Here is a 16,609-nt window from a genome sequence, read left to right on the forward strand (position 1 = left end):
TATTATTTATCCATACGCCTTAACTACCTCTCAGATAGAGAGAGAGAGAGAGAGAAATGCATTATACCTGAATACAGCTCTCATTCAGGGACTCTTCTCGGGTTGTCAACAGCTCTTTACTATAGTTCTAAGCAGCTCTTATCGACAATTGTGTTATAAATATACTTTATATATATTGTGGATGCAATAAGGGGTCTGAAATAGCGGTAATTATAGTAGACTGTTTTCCTCTTTTCTCAGATTTTATACTATTAATTATAAGGTTGATTTAATAATCTAAAAGTAGACTACTAGGCAGAAAGGGTGCAGTCTACTGGATATGTCAATAAATATTGTGTCGAAATGTGGAATTCTGTATTGGAGATATGTATTGGGAAGGTATCTAGATAGGTAGACTTCTAGATAGGCAGACTGCTAGATAGATAGACGTCCAGTGTATATCAGAAAGAGGTAATATCCAAAAGTAGTGATTTTCAGAAAATATATGTTATAAAGTTGGTATTCAAAAGATCTAGGATAGGATTGAATAGCAGCAGTAATAGTTGTACTATAAAGAATAGACTATTTTGTACAATGTAGGCTTTTAAAACTGAAGGATTCAGGGGCTCTATCCCGTGGCTGTAGATTATATTAGTAGTATTCTAGGGAGCTAGCCAAGCCTTCTATATATCTCTTGCTAGCTAGGATTTTAGTTAGAAGATATATTGATATGTTGATATTTTCCCTAGAATAATAAAAATACAGTAATATAGGTGATTTTACCTCATCTCTTCGAGCAAAGGATCAGGCGTAGGGATAAGGGAAATCGGGCGATTTAAGCGATTTGATGAGGCAGAGGATCAGGCGTCACCTCTCAGAGACATATAAACTTTAACTTTTCACCTAGTCACAGCTGCTATCCTTTCGCATACCGCTACGGAAATTCACAATGAACGTATATGCTTTTCCTAGAGATGAGGATGAGTCAATTATCTGCTTCAGCCTTGTCTAGTGGAGCTTGCAGATTGACCACGAATCACCGAACTACTGGAGAGTATGTACGTTTGTACACTTCCATTTGGAATTCCTAATCTCTTGATGACAGACCATGAATCCAATCATATAGTCAGGGTAGAGTGGGGTCTGATGCATCGCCACGATTAGGACTCCGCTACTGTACATATTGTTGTCGTGGTTCTATAAATGGCCCCCGCCTACGGAGTAGGGCTGTGAATGTCAGCGTCAACCGAAGGTGGGTCAACAAGAAACCAATCAGAGTTTCGCCATCGCATGGCTAACGGAATGAAGTTTAGTGGCCCGAAGCAATATTTACCAAGCTTTTACAACCCGCACCACCTTTCCTAAAGAAGGCTAGGCTCGAATGGATTACCCGATGTGGCAGCGATCGGTGTTGCTTGTCTGCTCCGTGGCGGCGGCTTTGAGGTCATTAGATCGACAAATTAGGATCTGAATCTTCATCAGCCGAACTGGTTGCCAAAATGGGCAAAGTGAGTCAGGCGAACAGACCTCGTATCTCACATCCCAGTGGCGCCACGCATATACTTGCGAACTATTACTGAACACCCAAATCAAAGGAGTTCTAACTCACCTTGTGCAATATATAAACTGTGGTATTCCGCCCTCGAATTCCCCTTATTTTCAAATCCACTGATATCAACATCAAAACATTCACAATCAAGTTAGAAATCCTGCATCCTCTTTGAAAACCATTTCATCGCAATGCGATTCCGATCATCACTCTGTATTGGGGCGCTGTTCACCCTAGCGGTATATTGCACCCTTGAATACTTCCTTGGAATATCAGTGACTGACACGAAAAATAGACAGCAAATCAACTGATCCCCAATGTTACCATCTCCAATTCCACATCCGTGATCCATCAGCTGAGTAGTGACTCTGAGTTTGCCTTCGTCCTGGAGACCTTTCTCTCTTTCGCCAATGGCGGGGGTGCTGCCACGGGTGAGATCCTTCGCGCAGCCTCCCAAATAAAGCCAGGCGACATGGAAAGCTTCTATAGAGAGTTTAAGTACCTGGCAGACCAAATCGCCGACCAGGCGACGTCGGTCAATGCCACGAGGTTTCCCGTCTCGGCTCGTGAGGCGCACCTCCGTGCATCATCATACTATCGCGCAGCGGACTTCTTCCTGCACGGCAATGCCTCCGATCCCCGCATTCAAACTTTGTGGGATTCCGTGCTGGACCACTATGACACCGCCATGAAGCTGCTGCCTGACCCGCCGGTGCAGGTGGAGCTTGAAGGGAGCGAGTTCAAGATTCCTCTATATTTCTATTCACCCCCGAAGTCCTCACACGCCAATGCGACAAGCGGTAAAGGCAAACGACTTCCCACGATCCTGGTCGGATCTGGGTATGATGGAGCTCAGCAAGATACCTACCATCAACTCGGCAAAGAGATCCTCGCACGCGGGTGGAACTTCGTCACCTACGAGGGGCCCGGACAGCCAACAGTACGTCGTGAGTCAAACATTGGGTTCATCCCCGACTGGTGGAGTGTGGTCACTCCCGTCGTTGACTGGCTACGAACTCGTGACGACGTGGACATAGACCGGATCGCGCTGGGAGGAATCTCGTTCGGTGGTCAGTTGGCGCCGTTGGCAGCCACCCGTGAGCACCGTCTTGCCGCTGTCCTGGCAATTGATGGAATGCTTGATCTTCATGAGGTAATCTTGCAGCAGTTTCCAGCCTCGATACAAAAACTGTATCAAAGTGGGAACAAGACGGCCTTCGATGCGATCGTCTGGGAAGCATACAAGCAAACCACTGACACGAGTCAGAAATGGGGCATTGATCAGGGATTATGGTCTTTTAAGACTAGCAGCCCTTTCGAATGGATGACTAAAATGAGTAAAATGGCTATCAACCAGACGATGCTGGACAACATCACATGTCCGGTGTTTGTTGCTTCGGGTCAAGACGACCATATTGCGCCTGGTCAGCCGGAGAGTATGGCGCGTATGCTTGGTGATAAGGCTTATTATCATCTTTTCAAGAGTAATGTTGGTGCGGGAGAGCACTGTGCTATTGGGGCTGAGCCCCAGCTGGCGATGGCTACTCTGGACTGGTTGGATGAGGTTTTTGAGAACCCGACTTCGCGTTCCTCTTGATAGCTACAATCTGTGGATACTTTGTTGCGGAAATCTTGTTTCTCGGCGAAGATGGCGGCTTTCGTTGTTTGTGATTATCATCGCTTCTTGATACAGGTAAAGCTGAATTGTTATTTGTTACCGCTGGATGCAATCTTTTGTGTAATTACAAATTTTAGAAGTTGTTTTTGGGCTCGATATTGTTTCTCCAGGTTCCTTCATCATCGCTTGATCTTATCCCCCTACAGCCTGCATAATCCCAGCCTCGTAGCCTATTCGAAGTAGGCCCAGGTTCGCAGCAGCACGCTGGCTGTCATGCACATTGGCGGAAGATGAAATTAATCCCAGCGGCCAGAGCAGCTTTAAGGCGTGTCCCCATGTTGGAATATTTGGACCCTGTTTGTCAACGCTGGCCATCTTTACCGGCATAAGTAACGGGAGAGACACTAGAATACGGTCTGACAGGTGCTTTAATCGCTCAATGCTGGACTCATGTAGACAAAGGAGCGCAGCGTGAATCTTCGGCGATATATTAGCTTTTAATGTCTCGGAAAGCAACTTTACCGTTCCTTGATAGACTTGAAAGAGACATGCACCGAGATAGTTCGCCGCATGCTGCTTCATTAACCATTCGTGACTTTGTCCTGTAGCCAGGTCGTCTGATGGACCTAGCCGTGATTGTGAGGCCGGGCATTCAGTGAGCACTGCATCTATTGACGATTCCAGAGTTTTGCAAGCGATGATTATGTCGTTAATACTCTCGAGCATCTTTTCTTGTGAGCCTTGGTCGATTAAATCACAGATGGTGCTGTAAATTCGCGAAGCCAAGTCACTGTACAGGAATGCCGGCAGAAAGAGCAGCTTCTTCGCCATGGCAGATGTCTGCATTGACTGCAACCAGGTGACTGCTTCTGGTGGCGGCATCCGGCCTGTTCGTATCGCCTGTATTTGCTATAACATAGAACGTGAGAATTAACCGGGAAGGGGCTTCATTCAGTCTACCAGGAAACATACAACTGTTTGGTACGCTAGCTGGAAAAGTTGACAACCTGTTCTGGTCTGGAATTGGTTCTGGCCTCGCAATCGCAATAATCCAATCAACGCTTCGCCATGCGTCCTCCAGCCCCGGGGTTCTTGACCTCGGGCTCCGACTATGAGCTATACATAGAAAGACGTCTTAGTTCTATAATGACGGTGTGAACAACCGAACCAACCTACCTCATACAAGCACAGCAGCCACACTGCCGCCAGCGTTGTGTCTTGGCTTTGCTTCTCAACGTTTGAGACGTCATTTGATAGAGATTGTAGGGCCCTGACATAGAGCTTTCGATGGCCGAATCCAACACTATCGGAATATGATCGGTTGGCAAAGTAGGCGGAGGCAATAGCATCGCACACCTTGTACAATGTAGATTCGGTACCAGCGCGTTCAAGTAGCTGCGGCAGAAAGTCGAGCGAGTCGTACACACGAGTCCCCTGTAAGGTTACTATTGTGAATTGGCTGAGAAGAAAAGGCTTAGCATGTGCCTCCCATTGTTCAGTCGGCGTATATAAATTTACTAATCGTGGCTCTCTCGTTACGACGTGTTGGAAATATCGATCATGATCTTGTTCAGAGTTCTGCGTCACCTGCCGGTCGCAATCCTGTCTCTTCTGACGCGGGTAGGACTCCGGGGTTAGAATCCGGAAGTTAACACCCAGCCTACTTAGGTCTCTATAACCAGGACACTCATAGCCGAACTTCTTACAGCGCAAGCAGCCGGGGCGTCCAAGGTCACACTTGCGGAGTGTTAGTGATCGACATTGTCATGAACAGTTGGGGACCCACCTTCACCCGGCGACGGCGACAAGTGTGGCAGGCTTTGCTCGGAAAACCAGTGTTGACCATATTGGTAAGGGAGTTTTAGTCTGTATCGCCTGGGGAATGTAAGCGAACAGAAGGAGTTTCGTCGACGTGGGGGAGGTTTGAAGTCTAAATGTAGTCATGCCAAGACTGCGCCACACTATAACCCGTAATATTCCTGGCCCTATATAATTCTTTAGACATGTCATAGAAATAAGGCTGATGTCTTGGCAGACATTCACAGAGTAAAATGAGTTGTAAGTTAATACAACAACATATCCGGTCTTTGTATATGGCTCCGGGGGCGGTCCGAGGATCTACACCAAGATCGATAACTATGCTTATGAACACCTAGTAATTTTTATTTGCAAGATTACTCGCAGCTGCTTAGATTCCTATTTAATTAATGGAAGTTGACTTTGTCCTTTACTTTTCCCTTGCTTTTCTGCCTTAGATTGACGGTTGAAATGGACCACTATTTATTGGTTTGGTACTCTTGAAACAAGCAATGGAGTGGTTATACATATGCTAACCTATGGCTTTTCGAAAATCAAGATTACTCAACTTGACACTTGTCAAATCACAAGTGCGGGACGAGCTTTATCATTACAAAATGAAAGGGTCATAGGGAGAGGATTAGTCTTTAGCGGGTGAGTATGATGTGCGACAAGAATAATCCATAATCTTTGAGGAGAAGATATCTATAGCTGAGGTCGTGGCATAGGTTCTACCCAAGTAGCTGTAAAATAAAATCACTGCATGGTTCATATTGACTAGGTGACTCTTATCTTACTGAGATCTAGAACTCCATGACTGCTAATAGTCGCCTAAAACACCTGTGTTCAGTTTTTTGCCGTCATACGTTGAGAATTGGAGATTATCTAGATTGAGTATTAATTCAGGTGATAGCATATGTAGCATTCCTGTTTCTATCATTACAAGCCCGTTAACATATTTCTTCGGGAAACCCAGCACGATTACTACTAATTAGTAGGGTAACATCGGGACAGGTGACCACCACTCCATTGACATTCTCCCCTCCACGTAATGCCAGTACTTGGTCTCTTTGAGACCACACTCGTCTTCAAAACAAACACCATTAGAGCCTTCAATTTGCATGCCCCAGTAAAATGAACTTCCGAGCGATCTGGTTCTTCTGATCGCACAAAACTCGTATAATCAGGAAGATATCGATGCTTTTCTGTCTCGGTTCAATTTCGAGCATCATCGAAGCTCTACCCTCCTGAGGGCCGCGAGGAATGAAGATAGTGGCGTGGCCTAGCGACAAAATTGCCTGGTGCAGGCCTAACTATTGGATAACCAGCTACGCAGACGCTTCGCTGGTAATACAGAGTCAAAGTGTGGAACATCGTATTAACCGCCGTTGAATCTGTTATCATTAACTAAAGCATCAACCACAGGGTAAATATAAGAACTTACCCAGTGGCAAGGAGTCGCTGGACATCAGTATTATAACTCCTCAACTTTTTCAAGTTCGTGGCCGATCTGTCATTGTGATACGCACTTCGTGCTTCATCTCTCTAGAAATATTTTAGTAAAGTGGGATCACTGATGCTTCTCTACTAGTATACTGACAGCCTGTAATGCTTTTGCCAGCCGCGTCTCATATCTAGCGGAGTCCATATCGCTAGAGCGCGTCTTAGGGATTGGTTCACAGAGGGTGAGGAGAGACGTAAATGAGAATAGGAGCTGGAATTTCATTTTGACTAAAGGAATATAATACAGCAGATAAAGAATATCATGGTAAACTAAGTAATAATAAAATCGATATAATTATTAGTAGACACCATGCTATTATGTTTGTTGGGTTTTGTATGTTAGTGAACTGGAATCAACTACAAGGGGCCTTATGAGATAAAGCAAAGTGGATTCAATTCAATAGTAGTGAATAGTTCCCTAGAGATCGGCAATTTATTCTCTAGGGTTATGTGAATGTTTGTCTGTCGATCGACAACATTGGGTTGTCGATCTGCGAACTTGTGGGTCGCTGAACAAATAGTTTGTTTTTATTGGCTATAATCCTGGCCGATATTCAGCCAACTTACGTGTGTCCATTCAATTTTTGCTATAGAGATCATTTGTTGAACTATAATTCGTGCGATAGAGCTACGATTATTCCAAATAACCTCATTTTTTGTCCCGGATTTACATGGATTGGTTGGTAGTAATGAATCTATAAAGTATTCCAAGAATAGCGTACTCGGATGTACAGCTCACTCCCCACCCAAAAGAGAAGAAGAAAGAAATAAGAAAAGAAAAGAAAAGAAAAGGTTAAAAAAAGAAAGCCTTAAAAATATCCCTAGGATGTACGACAGTAGCATAGCTAAGCTTCTGAGACTAGTTCATTCTCCTGTAACAGATATCCTATGACCTCTCTGGTTTTCTTTGGCTATGCATATTTAATCTATATGATTCTATCTTTACACACCTCTATGGAGACAGTAATCCTGATAGATATCACGCGAGTCGAGCTTTTTTATTTTTTATTTTTCTGTTTTATCTTACGATTTTATCTGGACGAACAGTTTGCTCTCAAACCACGATCACCCCGGTAAAGCAGAGTATAGGAATTCGGATAGACCCATAATCAAACAAATGAACATAGCAATACAAGTGACGATTTCTCGCCTTGAGAGACGTTGTATGTTTTCATGATATGTAACATGTATCCATCTAGCAAGAAGAAAAGAACACCATACATTGCGGACAGGTTGAGCAAGGCGCGGCTGGAGATAAGCTCGAACAGTGTGGCACGGCATCAAGTATGCGCGTGGTTAACTAAAGCAGCAATAGCCCAGGTCGCATATGAAGCAGGATCCGACATAAATAGCGTCTGACTGATATACTACCAGAACCACTCGCCTCTTTAGTTACACATCGTGTCAACATTTTTGCCTGAGCCAACTGTAGCAACTGCAAGATGCCCATGCCAAGTGCCTCCGTGACTGAGATCGATGCACGCCCAGTTGTACTTGTATTTATGCACCTGATCCCAAGCATCATCGAGCGCTGCAGCCACAGTTTTGGTCTGAGCGGTTGTGTCACAGTTCTTTCCAGTCGTGGTCACCCAGTACTTGAAGTGATACTTCTGCTCGCCCTTATCCGATTGCCCACTTCCTCCAATAGGAGCACAAGAGTTCGCAGAACTATCCCTCTGGACCCAACCCACCACGGCCGCAATAGCCGAGGTTGCGCCTGATGCTACTAGAATCACATCCCGAGCCGCTTCAAGGCCTCCTCTGGTTATTTTGAAGTCGATCCTCCTCAGTGCTGCATCGGTTGAGTCGGTTGAGTCGACTGAGTCAACTGAGCGAATTGAGTAGGTTGGGACTTCGTCTTTCACTTCATTCGGTATAGCGCTAGAGTGAGCAATGCCAGCGCCGAGGCTGACACATGCAAGTATATATCCAAGGGAAGATATCCGCATGTTGCCAATGCCAGACTTAACCAATTTACAACGAGGAGAATCGATAAAAATGCGCTCATAAGCCGGACAGCAATCGACTGTCCTGTGTGAAAGAGCGTAGATATAGGACTCGCGGCTATCTAGCATTAGCCGGTCTTTAATGTTCCAAAGCGCAAGGCTTCTTTTAAAAAGAATCCCAAAGCATGGCTCACTCAGGACATACCTTAGAACAGAGTTGCACTGGCAAGCTTTTGATGATAAGATGAGCAAGAAATCAAACCATGGGCTGGGGAATGGGCGTACTTATATAGTTTTTCCCTCATCAGTTTCTCTCTGAAAATTTCGCTTTATCGCCTCGCCCGAGGCTTACAGAACTAGGAGCAGAAGGATTGTTGCTGCTATAACAGGAAAAAGAACCCATTTGTCCAACTTTAATAAAGATGCGGCGCGGTCGGGTGGGGGTTTTCTGGCAAATTCCGTGCTGACATGCCTCGCCCTGCTCCGTAGTTCAATCAGGAACAACATTCCCAAGAGTGGATTGAACACGAAAGAGGAAAGGAATCATAAGTTGGTGGAAAGACAGGTGATGGTCCATAAGTGATGCCATCGCGATCGGCGAAGGAATTACCGGCCTTGTTTAGTGGATCCTTCCCACTGAAACATCAGGGCACGACCAAGGCGACACTCGATTTGAGCCAGTTAGAGAACGCCTCGTGCAAAGCTATATATATATATATATATATATTATTATTTTTTTTTTTAAGACATGAAGGAGGGCTGTTCTCGGGCTTCCCTGTGGAGTCTTTCCGGGCGTCAGCGGTGACTATCGTGACCATGTCACCATGGTACCCCGAGCCGATTTAATGTGGACTCCGTTACATCGATTGATTTGCATGTCCGATTCGATCCGGCCCGACAAGCTACAGGCAGTTGCTGACCATGGTACGATGTTGGCCTGTTGATGACACACCAGGACAACTTGTATCAAACCCGGTGCACATTTCCTGACCATGTGTCCGTTCAATTAGACAACATGTATAAAATGGGACAGAGCTATACACTCTATCACCCGTAGGTTTTGCAATCGAATGAGACATATGGTCATAGGTTTAGAGAACAAGACCTCCCATCCAGTCCGCCGCACTTAGGGGTTGGCCAAGCTAGCGTAGGCTTTTTGCGGTACATAGGGAAATACTTGCGAGCCGAAAATTTTCTCCAGGTGAAGACGCAGTAGTCCCAGGGCAGGTTGGAAGGAAGAGCATCTAGTCTGCTTTTTTGGGATGTGGCACAGCCTCTGTGCATATTAAAAATGTTGTTTAGTGTAAGACGCTAAGCTTTCATGCACCGAAAGCTCTACGGCATATGGCACTGTAAGTGGTTGGAGGACTGCTTCCGACCCGCTCCCGTATTCCAAGAGATCCTTCAACCCGGACCAGGGTCTAATACCAAACTCCCCTTATGCACGGTTGAATTGTCCACCCGGAGTACCGATGGAGAGTCCGGCGATCTAAAATATTACCTCATTGACTAACACCAACGCACTATATATTAACCAATTAGATTTATGTCTTAGGTGCCACTAGATTCTCTACGAATCATGGTGGCTTGTCTAATCGGAATAAGTACTGGGAATCCCGTTCATAAGCAATCTCAATATTAAGAATTTACACGTTGTCAGCTATTGCTTTGGGGGTTGATCTCATGTTCCATAGAGAATTGCTGGATACCATGGTATACGGAACACTCAACTAGCTGTTTGTTTCTCTATACGAAATTCTTCATACAAGATAAAAGTTGTCAAAAATTGATCGAAATCCCATGTATTGTCGGTTTAGCTTGATTTAGGCCGCTGGGTCAATCTGACCCGAGAGACTGCAAGGATCCATTGACCATGGGCATCGCGCCAACCGAAGGACGAGTCTGATCTATACGAACTTGAAGATAGGTGCAGTATATATTTTACTACCTAGAAAAGACTACCACATACGACCACAGGGTGTGGAGAACAGGGCTTCCCGTCCGCTCAGCCGTACTTAAGCCACACGCCGGGAGGTTAGTAGTTGGGTGGGTGATCACCAGCGAATCCCTCCTGTTGTATGTTTTTCCTTTCCTTCTTATTTTTTTATGTTTTTTTTTTTTTTCTCTTTCAAGTAGGTGATTCATATCTAGCTAGATTTTAAAGCCTTAAAGTATCAATTGCTCCAGGGATTCGAGAGTATTTCTGGTTGTGGGGCTGGTTTTCGGTCTGTGACAGCATCTCGCAATTCCCGTCTTCCGGAATACATCTTGCAGCTCTCTTTAGACCTAAGTTGACCGCACCCGAGGTGTCATTTTCTATCACAAAGAGGATCGCAAAGTGTGTGGGCGAAATTCTCGTCCGACCATGGCGCCAATCAATATCTACGGAATTTTAAACAATTTGAATCCCTCAATGGGCAGTGGGCCGGTCGGTGTCTGCACCTTGGACAATTCAGACGGAACCACTAACAGCGAATCTGACTTCTTTCTCCCTGTTGAAAGACAGACCCAAACGACAGCACCCGAGCCCGCATCAATGGACAAGGTATTGATGAGACTGGCTCATTCGTGATAAATGGAGTGCTAGGTCGGATCCCTTCTGGTATGCCATGTAGTCAAAGCAATACACACCTCGTCCTTGCATGTATAGCTTTAAACGATATCGTAGGTTCCGTGTTAGACACGTAGAATCCAAGGGGCTCATACGTGACAGATAAGTGATACTATATTTCGGCCAGGAGAACCGAACGCCTCATTTCCTTGTCTGAAAGAGGTCCAACCTCTCTGGGTTCACGATACAAGACTTAACGATGATGCGACGCCATTTGTTTTCTTTCCCATTCCCGCACTTCTGCTACGAGTAAAGCTTGACGGGTCCTCCTCTTGCTACTCGCTCTTCAACACAACCACAACCCAACCCCCCTGGGAACCATCGCGAGTCACCGTATTCATTTCATTCCTCTCATAAACTTTCGCCCTCATTGCCAAATAGCGAGATATAGACATTTAATACGTCTGCCAAGCTCGTTCCGTGGTAGTCACCCTGCGGAGCCGCGGGAAGCACTTGACATAGCTTCTTCATCTCCCAGGGGGTGAATCCAAGTGTGTTTCGCCTCGTCTTATTCACATAGGCAACGACAGCACCACAGGTGCTTTCCTGAGCCGAGTCAAGAATGTGGAGCAGAAACCTGGAATTGACTAGATCAGGGTATCCGGTACCATGGACGAGGGAGTAAACTGGTACCGAAAGGATGCGGTTCCCAATAAGTAAATACAATCTAACCCTTGTATGATCTACATTTTTACAGTTAGATTCCAGCCCAGTTGAATGGCCGCCCAGCCATGTCAGGCTCCTTCACAGCTAGATCCCACACCTCGAGGCAGCCATGGATCAGCTCTGCCTCGTTAAACAGTTCCTCTCGGATCCGTGGCTTGATGGGTTTCCCACTCGACGTCACTGGATACTTCTGCGTCGGGTCAAGCACACGCAGAACCGTGGGCAGTTTGTATTCGAGGACTCCCCGTTCTCGAGAAAGCCATCTTCGGAGGGTCGCCAAATCGAATCCGTTGCTAGTGGCGTGGTCCGTCTTGGGAATGATCAATGCTGCAACTCTTTGTCCGGTGTGGGGATCAGAGACACCCAGAATGATCGCCTGGGACACGGACGGATGGCTGGAGAGCGCCTCCTCGACTTCCGGGGCAAATATCTTCCATCCACTGAAGCGAATAACTACAGATTTCGTCAGTAATGGCATTATTCCAATCCAAAATTTCGGGACGACTGACCATCCTGGGATGCGCGACCGTGGATAAACAAATAGCCTCCTTCCAGCCGCGCGAGATCTCCCGTTTTGTAGAAGCCGTTGCTGTCAAAAACTCCCTTCATTATTTCAGGATTAGGCGATAGGTACCTGCGACGGGTTAGAGTTATAATTACAATATTCTCTCCCGGTATACGCCTGTGGATAGTACCTACTTCGTGAAAAGGGCTGGGCTTTTTATAAGAAGCTCCGCGTCGTCATTCACCTTCAACGTCACCAGTTCTGATGGCTTCCCACAGGACTCCTACATGGACACACTATCTTCAGCATACATATTCTTCACCACGGGACTAAAGGAACCCTACCAGGGGCGTGGCATCATCTGGCTCCCATGAAGTCCTGGCGACCATTGCGAGCTCTTCAGTCATCCCGTAAAGATCCACAATTGGCTTCCCCCCACGGAAATTCTTCCAAACAGCCCGTCGAATTGGGCCGACAGGCATAGAGCCTGTGGCTAAGATGCGAAGCCCGCGAAGACCAGCCATTACGGCCTCATGCCTTGACGACGGCCATGCTTTCCGAGCCGCATGTAGCTTCTCCTCCATTGTATCGAGCAGAATCGGGGTCATAACCATGCATGACACGTCGCCTGCCGACAAGCGCTCCATCAACCAATTCGGGTTGAAGACACTAGTACAAAACTCCACGCATGCTCCAGCTGACACGGTGATGAAAAGTTGCCAGACCCCACCCATCCAGTGTACCGGAGAATGCAAGAGCCATGTATCCTGGGGCGACATGCCCATGTGGCTCATCAGAGATCGGAAACCCGCGACGGCACCTCGGCGCGAATGAAGGACGCCCTTCGGTGGGCCCGTGGTACCCGAGGTGTACAATAGGATGAACCCTTTCTCCATACTAATGGACATACATGGATCATCTGACCCCAGGACGAATGTCGGATCCTCTTTCAGGAGGCATTGCATAGGGTCAAACGTGAAGCACTGGACACCGACCTGGTCGGATATAGCTTGGGCGTGTTGGACATCCGCTATGCCTGCTGCGAGGAGTGTCGCATTGCAGAGCTCAAGGAAGTACTTGGCCTCTTCTACAAGAACCCCAGGTGCTTTCGTATCTGGTTAGCAAGACCGGTTATAGGATGAGACCGATAGGACCTGACGCACAGAGAGGTACGATCACCGCCCCAAGACTGTAGATGCTGTAGCAAAGCACTGTATACTCGTATCCCGGAGTCGCCAGAATCGCAATATATACATCGTCTGCATTGGGATCGCGTAGAGCCTGCCTGGCATGCTCATCCAAAATACCCCAGAGCCGAATCCGAAGGGTCACGACATCATACAGGAACCTTTCCAGCGTCGCTTCTGGGCAGGACCCCGACAAATCACGAATTAAGATTTTCTTGGGAGTTTCCTGCCAGCACTGGAAAAGCTCAGTGAAGAATGGCTGTGTGGGGAGCTTAAAAGAAGGGGCAGACATTTCTTTTGTAAATAACGGCTTCGATATTTTTAGAAGGATGGAGCACCAAGTCCGGATCTAAGACGAGGAAGGCAATCTTTATTTGACCAGAGAGTGGAAACCCCGAATTTAAGGTTTTTAAGAGCGCTACGAAACGATCACCCGAACAGAAGAAGATCAGCGGTAGATGATCATTGCTCTAGCAAATGATAGATCGCCACGCAAGTTTCCATATACCAGCCCATTCATAGGACCCGAATCTATTCTACTGTATGTCTCATGCAGAAAATATGTTGAAGTGTGCATATCTCCAGACCCATATTCCACCAGATCGATCGAACAGCAAGATTTCCAAGCTCCCTTAATTCATCAGATTACCTAGGTTCAATAGATAATCGTTATAGAAAGTCATATGTATCAGCCAAGGGAACCTGAATTACATGATTCTGCCATAATCCTCCTTCTTCGAGTAGATAGATAGGTAGTTCCATGAAAGACCTTGCATCAGGCCATACATATATAGTATCCATAAATGCTTCTTGTCATTGTCTGCTCAAATTCTCCAACTGTACTGAAGAGATCAGTACTAGTATAACTGTGTGAGGATCCTACTAACTACTACATGTATAGATAGCGACCTCCCTTAACTGCTCGGCAAATGCACGTGGTCCGATCAGCCAAAACGCATGCCTACATCTACTGCGAGAATCTTCGTATATCCAACCCAAAATCTCAAGAAAGGTTAAGCAAGGTAAGTCGAAAAGGTAAGCAAAAAAAAAAGGAATTCGCCTCCCCCGAGCCGGAATCGAGCCGGCGACCTTCCGGTTACATTGGTAGATGCCATTACAGCCGGACGCCATATCCAACTAGACCATCAGGGGTTTAAGCGATGGTGGCGCTGCTTGTTTATGTTATATAAGTAAGAGTTTATTCATGCGGGAGTTTCCACCATTTCTGTTCTAAAAAAAAGGGCGTCTCTGGTTGAAATTGTTGGAATCATGCCTGAGTGGATATCCCTTTTCAGAGGGATCCGTAGCGTGATGAATAAGAAAGGATGTAGTAGAGGTTCGCCACCTTTTCTAGCGATATGCAGTGTTCCAGAAACCGAAGCTGTTATTTCATACATTGAACCGTTATCCACAAAGGTGTACTTCAAAGAGCTTGAAGACAACATCCGTCTCCTGGATAGACAGGACGAGATCCAAATAGGCAATACATATGCTTTCGGGCCCTCGTCAGCTGAGAAGAAATTACACTGTTGTCAATCAAGCCAGTCTCGTTTTGAAGGAGCAGGCCAAGTTTACATTCCTTTGGCTATGCGATGCAAGCGATGATTGTTTAATGTTACTAAAGACAGGTGATGCGGATGCCTTTTGTGTGTGTGTGTGTGTGTGTGTGTGTGTGTGTGTGTGTGTGTGTGTGCCTTTCCCCATGTTTTGTTGACTCGCCTGGAACGTTACTGGAGGGCTGATGAATGGGCAGTCCATCTCATAGCTTGTTGTCTATTCCCTTTTGGATAACACACACATCGACTGTGGATCAGATGGCTGATTGAAGAGATCGGATGGGTCCCGACGAGCCAGGTGTGGTGATGTATTTTATCTAGGCGGTACTGAAACAATCAGTAACTGTTTTATACTCCTAAGGGCAGTGGAGGGTTGCGCTAGACCCATCGCCAGTGTTATCAATCTATCCTTGGCCCTCAGTGTAATCCATCCATCGGTTGCGCCATGTGGATTATGACCCGCTAATCTATGTGTACAAACTGAATAGGACCATTTGTACCTTGAAATGTCCCATGATCAGTGGATGGTACCGAATAGGGTAAAGGTTTCAGGCACATGGAACCTACATTCGGCATTGCAAAAAGCCGCATTGGACTTTTTTGTGGTCTTCAGCTCAATGTCTGGTCAAGTCGGCAACCCAGGGCAAGGAAACTATGCTACAGCAAGCACATTCTTAGATGACTTTGTTCAATACCGTCATACTAACGGCATGCCTGCGTCAGTGCTGGATATTGGCTGTGTGGAGGGTATCGGAATTCTTAAACAAACGCCACATGCTGTCCAGAGAATGCGAGCAATATCAATACGCTTTATCGAGGAGTCTGAGCTAATGGACTCCTTGCACTTGGTGATTCGGCGGTCCCGCCCTGAGTTATTCAATAAGAAAAGACCCGAATCTGTGGGTCTGGGTATTGGGCTTTGTCCAACAAAGGCATTCAGTCAAGTCCAGGACCTTCCCGTCTGGAGGACATTAGATGCTCGTGCGCGTGCTATTGTCAATTATGACTCATTTGAACAATCAGACAGCAATGCTGAACCCGACAGCCTCCAGGAGCTGGTGGACGAATTGGAAGCCAATCCTGCTACGCTAAAGGATCCCGAATTTGAGAAGAGGATACGGGGAGAAGTTGGACGTTTGATCTCCACATATATATCCAAGCACGAGGATATGACTGATGAGGAGATTCACAATATCACAACTGATTCACTTATGTCTATCGAGATCAGAAATTGGGCCCGGCGCTGACTTCACGTCGATGTGGCTATTCCAGAAATTTCGAAAGCAGGAACTGTGGGAAGATTAGGAACGCTTGTGGTAGAGAAGTTGAAGGCCAAACATATTCCCCAACTGGACGAATCTGCATGATGCGGCCATGTGGCAGCAGCAGCAGAATACTCAAGCTCTCACCCTTATCTCCTTCCTCATTCTGTCTGCACATTCGTTGCCCGTCATCTGGAATAGGCGCATTCTACAGCCACTTTGGAGTTATATATTTCTACAATGGAATAACCGGATCAATAAATCGAGTACGCCCAGAGCCTTTTACATTAGACATAACAAGCCTCAATATATATATTTATGTTCCAAGTCTGTATATTAAATGTTCTAGGCATAAAAGGATTTATATCTACTACAGCGTATCCTTACCAAGCCTGTTAATATGTTGAAAAACAAAAAGAAAGAAAAAAAA

At 46.1% G+C, this 16,609-nt stretch overlaps 6 protein-coding genes and 1 non-coding gene across 7 annotated transcripts; 2 read left to right on the top strand and 5 right to left on the bottom strand.

Annotated features, from left to right (window-relative positions):
• Window positions 1-1,719: 1,719 nt before the first annotated feature.
• BDV27DRAFT_169379 (alpha/beta hydrolase family protein) lies at window positions 1,720-3,162 on the top strand (the record flags this gene model as incomplete). The annotated part of the gene is made up of 2 exons (XM_032075017.1): window positions 1,720-1,767; window positions 1,824-3,162. The coding sequence occupies 2 exons, from the start codon at window positions 1,720-1,722 to the stop codon at window positions 3,123-3,125; spliced, it is 1,350 nt and encodes a 449-aa protein (XP_031930738.1). The 3' UTR covers window positions 3,126-3,162.
• Window positions 3,163-3,338: 176 nt separating this feature from the next.
• Window positions 3,339-4,992, bottom strand: BDV27DRAFT_154803 (Zn(II)2Cys6 transcription factor; the record flags this gene model as incomplete). The annotated part of the gene is made up of 4 exons (XM_032072015.1): window positions 3,339-4,055; window positions 4,119-4,262; window positions 4,323-4,883; window positions 4,933-4,992. The coding sequence occupies 4 exons, from the start codon at window positions 4,990-4,992 to the stop codon at window positions 3,339-3,341; spliced, it is 1,482 nt and encodes a 493-aa protein (XP_031930739.1).
• Window positions 4,993-6,321: 1,329 nt separating this feature from the next.
• On the bottom strand, window positions 6,322-6,669 carry BDV27DRAFT_154804 (uncharacterized protein; the record flags this gene model as incomplete). The annotated part of the gene is made up of 3 exons (XM_032072016.1): window positions 6,322-6,337; window positions 6,388-6,488; window positions 6,544-6,669. The coding sequence occupies 3 exons, from the start codon at window positions 6,667-6,669 to the stop codon at window positions 6,322-6,324; spliced, it is 243 nt and encodes an 80-aa protein (XP_031930740.1).
• A 1,059-nt stretch (window positions 6,670-7,728) lies between these two features.
• Window positions 7,729-8,885, bottom strand: BDV27DRAFT_69006 (uncharacterized protein). The gene is made up of 3 exons (XM_032077313.1): window positions 8,678-8,885; window positions 8,587-8,622; window positions 7,729-8,510 (listed from the first exon to the last, which is right to left on the bottom strand). The coding sequence occupies exons 1-3, from the start codon at window positions 8,695-8,697 to the stop codon at window positions 7,835-7,837; spliced, it is 732 nt and encodes a 243-aa protein (XP_031930741.1). The 5' UTR covers window positions 8,698-8,885; the 3' UTR covers window positions 7,729-7,834.
• Window positions 8,886-11,700: 2,815 nt separating this feature from the next.
• Window positions 11,701-13,653, bottom strand: BDV27DRAFT_154806 (class I adenylate-forming enzyme family protein; the record flags this gene model as incomplete). The annotated part of the gene is made up of 5 exons (XM_032072017.1): window positions 11,701-12,122; window positions 12,179-12,303; window positions 12,369-12,457; window positions 12,519-13,279; window positions 13,338-13,653. 5 exons carry the CDS (start codon window positions 13,651-13,653, stop codon window positions 11,701-11,703), a joined length of 1,713 nt encoding a protein of 570 aa, XP_031930742.1.
• A 769-nt stretch (window positions 13,654-14,422) lies between these two features.
• BDV27DRAFT_t54 lies at window positions 14,423-14,513 on the bottom strand. Its single transcript has one exon. It is a non-coding gene; the product is annotated as a tRNA-Tyr (tRNA).
• A 910-nt stretch (window positions 14,514-15,423) lies between these two features.
• On the top strand, window positions 15,424-16,164 carry BDV27DRAFT_154807 (KR domain-containing protein; the record flags this gene model as incomplete). The annotated part of the gene is made up of 1 exon (XM_032072018.1): window positions 15,424-16,164. One exon carries the CDS (start codon window positions 15,424-15,426, stop codon window positions 16,162-16,164), a length of 741 nt encoding a protein of 246 aa, XP_031930743.1.
• Window positions 16,165-16,609: the final 445 nt, after the last annotated feature.

Source organism: Aspergillus caelatus (genome assembly GCF_009193585.1).
Source record: "Aspergillus caelatus strain CBS 763.97 unplaced genomic scaffold BDV27scaffold_33, whole genome shotgun sequence".
Lineage (NCBI taxonomy): Eukaryota > Fungi > Ascomycota > Eurotiomycetes > Eurotiales > Aspergillaceae > Aspergillus > Aspergillus caelatus.

What these genes read in the sequence shown, in the direction of transcription:
- BDV27DRAFT_69006 (XM_032077313.1), bottom strand. Translation starts at nt 8,697, where the DNA reads ATGAGGGAAAAACTATATAA. An exon ending in ATGAGGGAAAAACTATATAA is followed by an intron (nt 8,623 to 8,677) that starts GTACGCCCATTC and finishes TATCATCAAAAG; the next exon opens with CTTGCCAGTGCAACTCTGTT. An exon ending in TGTTCTAAGGTATGTCCTGA is followed by an intron (nt 8,511 to 8,586) that starts GTGAGCCATGCT and finishes AATGCTAGATAG; the next exon opens with CCGCGAGTCCTATATCTACG.